General features: G+C 47.7%; 1 protein-coding gene across 3 annotated transcripts; it reads right to left on the bottom strand.

Annotated features, from left to right (window-relative positions):
• Positions 1 to 444: 444 nt before the first annotated feature.
• TENT5A (terminal nucleotidyltransferase 5A) lies at positions 445 to 7745 on the bottom strand. 3 transcript variants are annotated; one of them, XM_074538324.1, is made up of 3 exons: positions 7588 to 7745; positions 6284 to 6791; positions 445 to 5285 (listed from the first exon to the last, which is right to left on the bottom strand). In XM_074538324.1, exons 2-3 carry the CDS (start codon positions 6704 to 6706, stop codon positions 4506 to 4508), a joined length of 1203 nt encoding a protein of 400 aa, XP_074394425.1. In that variant the 5' UTR covers positions 6707 to 6791; positions 7588 to 7745; the 3' UTR covers positions 445 to 4505. The 3 variants fall into 3 exon arrangements, with proteins under 3 accessions (XP_074394425.1, XP_074394424.1, XP_074394427.1); XM_074538323.1 differs by lacking the exon at positions 7588 to 7745 and adding an exon at positions 7002 to 7238; XM_074538326.1 differs by lacking the exon at positions 7588 to 7745 and adding an exon at positions 6899 to 7211.

Here is a 7745-nt window from a genome sequence, read left to right as displayed (position 1 = left end):
GTGGAGATGTCAGCCCCTACCAAGCATGCCCCAAGGACACCAGGAGCCCCCACTCGGGCAAGCCTGGTGGTTTGTGGTGCACTGATCACAGCCACAGCCATGAATGCTCGGTCCTGTGACCTTCCCTGGAGGGCAGTGGGGGCGTGGGGTTTCCATGGCGCTGTTTCCTTCCCGCGTTTCGGGCCATTTGCACGGCCCAACTGGTGCTGGAGTGCGTATTTTTGGCAGTGGCTGGGGAGGTTCCTCTGCAGCTGAGTACAGCCAGCCAAACTCAGCTGGCACGAGGCAGGGCTTTTCAAAATGTTCTGTGCTCCAATCGGAAAGCAGCCCAATGCTACTCTTCTCAGAAAAGTGCTGCCCTTGTCCTCTTTTAATGAAAGCGAACTTGGTATTCAGTAGGAGCAAGCCAGAGCTATTTCAGACATGGAAGACAGCAGACACAAATCAATAGAAAAAAATAACTTCTTTTTATTTACAAAAAAATCCAAATATTGGATGCTGTAAACAAAATTCACAATCTGTTCCCTCTAGAGTCTGTTTTCCATCAGCTCTTTTTCTGTCTGTGACAAAGCCTATAGTCAAAATGTTCCAAAAGAGCAATCCAAGGAGCAGTTTGCTGCAACAGGATGCCTTGCAGAAGGCAACAGTTGTAAGGAAATCTGAGGGAAAGCAAATCTGCACAGACTCCTACAGACTGCAGGAGCCTGCAGTGCCTTTAGCCAAGATGTCTTGAAATTTGCAGGCCATTTTTTTTTTTACTATTTATTTTGTTAGCAAACCACTATTACAACAGCAAAACAGAACACTGATTTTCCTTCTTGCAAGGGAAATTCTCTGCATAAAGAAAACCATACAAAAGAATATATTCAAATAGGAGCTGAATATGCAAATACAGTTTTTCCTTTTCTGTGCAGTTTTATCTAACACACTTCATTTTCTCAATTAAAAAAAAGCGCCTTTTTTGAACCGGTAGGAGCTTCTGATGTGATGCAAACCAAGCATTTAGTAAGAGCTGTTTAGAGGATTTGTGTGAAGGCCTTTGTGCAAGATAAAAAATACTTTAAGTGCAATACAAGAAACTAGAAAAATATCATCTTTTTGGTCTTCTAATTGCCCTTCTATTTTTAGGAGAAATGTTCTTGCATTTGAGAGGACAGCTACATCTAAGAAGAAAAAAAAGAAGAAAAATCCCATTTAAAAGCTCTTGGTTGTTTCACGATCGTTACATTTAACCAAGTTTAGCGCCCTGTTGGTTAGCAGGAAATTCAGCAGTGGCACAAACAGTTTTACTGTAATCAGGTCAATGTCTTTAATCAGTTCAGCTCTTTAAAAGGGGCACTGTCTTCTGTAGCACAAGCTCTAACCTTACGGCTGATTGGATGGGACAGATCAAGTCTACAAAGCTAGACCACGGTTATTAACTTTAAAAGTACCAGTGTGCTGAAGAGGAGGGAAAAAAATAGTTAAAAAGAAGTCAGACTTTATGGAGGGAAAGGTGTGCAAACCACAGAAATAAACCAGCTTTGAAAAGGGGTTCTTATTTTACTCTTGGCCTGAAGTCATGCCTTCTTCCGACCTCTAACACCAGGCACATTTTAAGCCACCAGTCACAAATAAAACAAAGCTCCACCACTTCATCATTAACATATGCAAAACAGATCTGGAATACCTATATAACATATATAAAAACATATTATATACGTATCAAAATGCAAATGCCAAAAGGTGCAGTTTAGCTCAGAGCCCGGCTGTACGCACTACAAGGTAACTAGCTGCTGTCAATCAAAAAAAAAAACCCAAACCCACAATTAGATTTGAGCTGAGAGGAAGTAATTCAAAACTTTCTTTCAAGCAATGGCAAAAAAAAAAGGGTCCTTCAAAGGAAAACCAGCACTGTATCATGTATTATCAGCATTCTGTGGTTGTGGCACAGCTATAGATTCTCAAACTCTTTTAAAGAGAGGATGAGTCATTTATTTGCCACAAATAGTTGTGGGAGAGAAGACACACCACACTACCAGCTGATCCTATTTCCCCAGCGCTCCCCTCGCTTCCGCTGGCAAGCCAGGAGCAGGAGGAGCGGGAGCCAGGAGCACCCAGCCCGGCCGGCCGGAGGGAACCTCGCTGGGAGCAGCGGCCGGCCCGAAGGAAGGGAAGGTCCCCGGGGACAAGGCCTGCACGTCACTGCTAGCATGGCAATGGACCAGCTCCTGAGCTTCCTGAAGGACTCGCAGGGAAGGTGCTTCAGTAAACAAATCGGGTTCCTATTAAAGTGCCTGCAGAGTGAAAAGTACAAAGCACGACAAAAATAGATGTACCTTACTCACTCCATAGGGAAAACGCTGCCAGGACACGAGTCCTCTCCCTCTCTCTGCCCCTGACTCCAATGCCACACCGTGCCTGTGGCCAGGCAGGGCACAGACGGATTTCCTTCAAAAGCCTGAATTCCCTTTTTTTTTCTCCCCCCTCAGAAAGAAAAAGCAAACTATCAGAGTCAAGTGTCACTTAGTCATTAGGTTTTCAAAGCACAACAAAGAATTTAACACCTTCAGAGATGGCACTGAAGTGAAAACAGCAGCGGAGGAGGTTGGTTTTTTTCCCCCCTGCTGGTCTTTCGGGAGAGGAAATGAAAGTGAATAGCTATTGTTCCAATGTAAAGTGATTCCATTTAAATAAAGTACAGTACTAAAATTGTAAATGCAGTGTGACAACCAGATCAAAGATGTTTAATATTTGCATAAAAATATATATATATAATATATATATAAAATATAATTTTCAGCAATCGTGCAACACTCTTAAAAAGGGTTCATTTCACATTTGCTAAATTCTAGTGGTCCTGGAATGCATAATGCATTCTATTAAAAATACTCCTTTAAATATTAACAATTAGTGTTCAAATTACCAACTAATACAATATACTTTAGCTGTCAGGGGGTTTAAATAAACCTTTCTTTGATCCACGTTCCACTGAAATTACACATCATGGAGGTATGCAGTCACAACATTAGTGGGTTAAATGTCAAAATGGCATTACAGTACAAAACAGTTAAAAAAAATCAGCTAGTCATATGTTTCTCCATCTGTGGAATTATTATGGCTCACAAGCAACCCACTGAATTACTGTAATCCTTGTTCTTACAACCAAAGACATTATCTGAATCCCACCTTAATCCTGACTGGTTAATTTACTCCAAATTTCTCAGGTGTGGGTTAAAATTTCACTGCAAGGTGCCCACTGTCCTATGACATTCTGTTGCAAACTGGAAAACAAGTAGTACTTTATTTAAACATTCCTTAATTGCTACATTTTCCTAGACCACATTAATATATATTGTGTGTGTATATATATAGATATACACCAATGACATGTACATATATACACACACAAACATATATACACACATACACACACGTACCTAGGATAATAGCACACCGACAAAACATTAACTCTATACAGGTATTTGCCAAGAAAAAAAATAGGGCATTTCCTCCACCACTTATTCACAAGCTTATGGGTTGGTTTGCTTTTTTTTTTATCCTTGTGTCCCTGATAAAACAAAATGCATGGTTAAACCACAAAACTATATATTTTTTTCTCACTTCAAATTTTATGAAGGCATCAGGCACTTTTGATTACTATTGGTGTGTACAAATATAGGAACATCTCCTTTTACATATATATATATTTATATATATATACTCTACTGTATCTTCTTTGCTCGGATAACTTTTTTGTGAAATCTTTGGTCCTTAAGTATATACTTCTTGCCACAGCTGGTTTTCCAGCATTCTCACATTTTTAAAATGTGAGGCATGCACACAGCTGGAAATAATGGACTTTGTTATCGTACGTGTTTCTGCTTCTATAACTGTACCAATCCACTACTGTTCATTTGGAGCAAGCTGTTTCTGGTAAAGCATTCTAGTCAAGCAAGCTATACATTCTACATGGTCAATCCATAGACGGCACTTGCTGCAAGCCCCAAATGCAGTAATTCCAATATACAACTTTATTCAGCTTATCTCTGCTTTATGCCTCTAACTTTTAACTCCTGAATATATATAGAACTGTTTTTTGTGAAGTTTTTTCTTTTGTTGTTTTTTTTTGTTTTGTTTCTTTCATATTCTCCCTTTTGCAGATCCCATTCTAGAGTAAGAATAAAAATAAAAGAAAATAAGGCTTTCCCACCTTCTCTATGCCAAAGCTATGGGAGCAGATATTGCCAACCCATATTGTCATCAGGCATTCCTCCCTCACTTATTTCAGGGGAAGCTGGTTGCTTTTAATGACAGGCCTCTTGTGCTCTCGGGTAGGATCCAATTATTTTGGGGTTCTTTCTTGATCATGCTCCCATTAATTATTAGAAGAATCACAAGCTTGTCCCAAGCTTGAAAACTAGAGCAGATCATCATTGCACAAAACACCCCATTTCAGAGGGACCCGTCGCCCCTTCCTACACCTTAGAGAAAGTTCTCTCCACGGGGTCCACTAAGTTCAGTTCTTAATTACAGGGCAGCCAAGTAGAGTATGTGTGCTGCTGGCAAGGGAACACCGTCTGAACCTGGGCAATATAGTAATTGCTGAAGTTGGCATCTGCTACGTATGGGGCCGGCTGGTAATAGCAGGTGACATTGGCCACGTTGGGGATGATATTTTGCTCGGCTAGGACCCGGATGGCCAGCATGGTGATCAGATTCAGAGTCTGTCTCCTCTCATGTCCCATCAGGCAGACTGTGCTCTCATTCACCACACCGTGAAGGGTCATGAGATAGTCATACTTGCGGTCTTCTAATCCCACAAAGTGGTTCTGCAAGTAGGACTCCAGCTTTCTCTGCTGCTCGCCAATGTCTGAGAAGTCAATGAAAAACCTCGAACACATGTATCTCTGCAGGGATTTAATCTCAGATTCAGAGGCTGCCCTAAAGCCCCTTACCAAAAGGTTGCAGTACTTCAGAAGACCACCTCCTCTGATTTCTTCTGGGTTTCTGGTGGCAATTATCTTGTTGCAGAGGTGATCAAAGGCTTCCTGGAAATCCCCATAAACGCTCTCGCCAATGATAGTTGGGTGAAAAGTTTCAGTCATTGGATTCTCTGAGCACTCATAAAAAAGCAGCAGGGAGTCCAGCTTGATTTGAAAGGAATCGACACTGAATTCAAACTGCCGCCTCAGAGAGTCCACAAATTTCAGCTCCACATTTTTGCCACTGTTGTTGGACAGGGAGATAAGACTCCATCGGTCTGAATCATTGCATACTTTTACCATTTTCTGCACATAAGCCTCCTATAATCAGAAAGACAAAATGAGCAAATCAAGACAAAGATCCAAGAAATTTCTCCTTCACTGTGTATGCTCACCCCTCCCAAGCCCCCCTGCTCCCCCCCCCTCCATTTGCATTTCATGAAAGATTTCACGGATTCTGCAGATACAAACCACAAAGTGCTTAATGTGAGAGCTCAAAATGCTGTCACTGCAAGGGTATGACAGGGGAGGGAGGGTGTTCTGCTGGGACTGTGTCATGCAAGGGAAGCATACAGCAACACTACCTTGTTCAGTCACTTCTAAATACATCTACAGACTAAGTCCATGGCACATCCGCCAAATATGCCTGCACCCACATGCAGAAAGCCACTCCTGCAATCTAAAAAGAAATCTTATTTATTGGTTTTCACTTCTCTCTCTACTTCCTAAAGAATAAGTTAGCAAATGTTCATTCCCCTCAATCCTACCAGTGCAGGTTCACAAATCAGTCCCGTATTAAAAAAAAATAAATCCCTCTAAAAATCTGGAAGGATTTGGATTCAGACTAATCAACTCAAGCGAAGTGTCTTCTAGAGGAGGGAATATGCCTCCCCACTGGGGCACTTAGCACCGCTGGAAGCATGCCGTGCAGACGGGGTTTCCTTTTTGCAGATGTTAAATCCATCTACGCTCCCCGCGCACCCGGGAACCGGGGCCGGCACACCGAGCTGCCGCCGAGCCGGGCGGGGAGAGAGATGTGCAGTGCCTGGCACACGCCCCAGGTAAAACAGCGCTCCCAGCAAATCACCCGGGAGGGAGAACAAACTAATTAATCCTGAAGAGCCCCGGGCAGGGCGCTTCACTGTAAACTCCTCCTTTTTTAAGCGTGGGGTGAATAAATCACTCGGGGTTCCCGTGGGTCGCGGAGGTGCGGGGGGGAGCTGCTGCAGCACTCCATCCCCAGGGGGAAGGTGCCCGCTCCCCGCAGGCAGGCGCTCACACCTGCCCGCTCCGGGTGTCTGGGCAGAGGTCAGGTTTACCTTGAGTGTGAGAGGCGTGATCTTCTCCTTATTCACCCCCTCGGGTAAGAAATCCAAGAGGCAGTCCAAGACCACGTCCTTCACAGTCTGAAATTCGGCTTCTCCTTTGAGGTCGGCGCAGAAGATAAGGTCCAAGTCCTTGTAGCCCAGGCCGCTGTCCTGGTGGAGGACGTGGCTGGCGGCCGAGCCGTTCAGCCGCACGTCGCGCAGGCCGATGCCCTTCTCTTCCAGCCGGCTCCGCACCACCTTGACGATCTGCCGAGGCTGCATGGCCAGCGTGGGGAAGTTACCGCGGCCGTGGATGGGAATGGTTTCGCTGAGGATGCGGTCCAGACGCTGCACTTGCTCCCAGCTCAGCACGTTGCAGTGCGCGCTCTCGCCGCCGTCCGCGGAACTCCCGCCGGCCTTCTCATCGTCTGCCATGGTGAGCGGCCGCCGCCTCCCCGGGCTGGATCCAGGCACCGCTCCGGCTCCCCGCCGGGCCCCCGGGGCCTCTCTCTCTCCGCGCCTGGCAAAAGAGGAGGAAAAGCCAGCGGTCAGCAGCTGCGTGCACCCGGCGGCCGAGCTCCGCTCCCCTGCGGCCGTCCCTTTCAGCGGGGAAGCGGGAAAACACACCTACTGATCAGATTAAAATTAATAAATAAATAAAATGGAGGGTGGGGGGAGAAAAAGCCCCCCGGAGCCAGGTGGTGCTGCACGATAAGGGAAGGCGCCCGACCTTCAGCGCCGCTGCTTGCGCCGCTCTCCGCGCTCCCGCCGGGGCAGAGGCTGCCCCGCACTGCCCAAGAGGCCGCCCCGCTCGCTGCCGCCGCAGGCTGCCGCCGTCTCCGGAGCTTTCGTAGTTCTGGCCGGGAAAGGTCCCCAGTAGTTTTTATACGGGGTTTCTCCGCGCTTCCGGGGCTCCGAGTCACGGCGCCCGCGTCCCGCCCCCTCTATCTGCATGGCCGGCCTCGGCGGTGCCCCCGGCCCGCCCACACCCGCGCACCCGCGGGCCGCCCTCCCTCCCGCCCGCCCCTCCGCAGCGCCCGGGGCGGCCGTCCCGCACCGCCCCGGGATGGGGGAGCCACGCAGCGCAGCGCAGCCTCCCCCGCACGGCTCCGGGCAGGCAACAAGTGCAGCAGCGCTCCCTGCCCCGGACGGGGCGCGGCCCCTCCCGCTCCGGCCGTGCCTCGATGCGCGCCCAGGGGCACCCAGCTCCGCGCTGCCATTCATTCCCGTTTTTTTTTTTTTTCCACTGCCTTTTTACCCCCCGCCCGCCCCCCCCCGACATTCCCGGTCATCCCAGGCTCAGCCAAACTTCATACCAGAGCGACGGAATTTGGCAAGAGCCCCTCTCCAAGCAGATGCCGAGGATCCCGGACCGTGTGGTTTGCGCTGCTCGGCTCCTGACCGAGATTTCCAGAGCAGCCTGCGGTAGCGCAGCGGCATCACGCCGTGCCTGCCCGGCCCCGGCCCGGCCCCT

Source organism: Zonotrichia albicollis, chromosome 3 (assembly GCF_047830755.1).
Source record: "Zonotrichia albicollis isolate bZonAlb1 chromosome 3, bZonAlb1.hap1, whole genome shotgun sequence".
Classification (NCBI taxonomy): domain Eukaryota; kingdom Metazoa; phylum Chordata; class Aves; order Passeriformes; family Passerellidae; genus Zonotrichia; species Zonotrichia albicollis.
Note: the sequence above shows the minus strand (reverse complement) of the source record. Positions and strands in the feature narration are given on the sequence as shown.

Coding starts and splice junctions, on each gene's coding strand:
- TENT5A (XM_074538324.1), bottom strand. CDS start 6,706: ATGGCAGACGATGAGAAGGCCGGCGGGAGTTCCGCGGACGGCGGCGAG. Junction 5,286..6,283: donor TCACGCCTCTCACACTCAAG/GTAAACCTGACC, acceptor TTCTGATTATAG/GAGGCTTATGTGCAGAAAAT.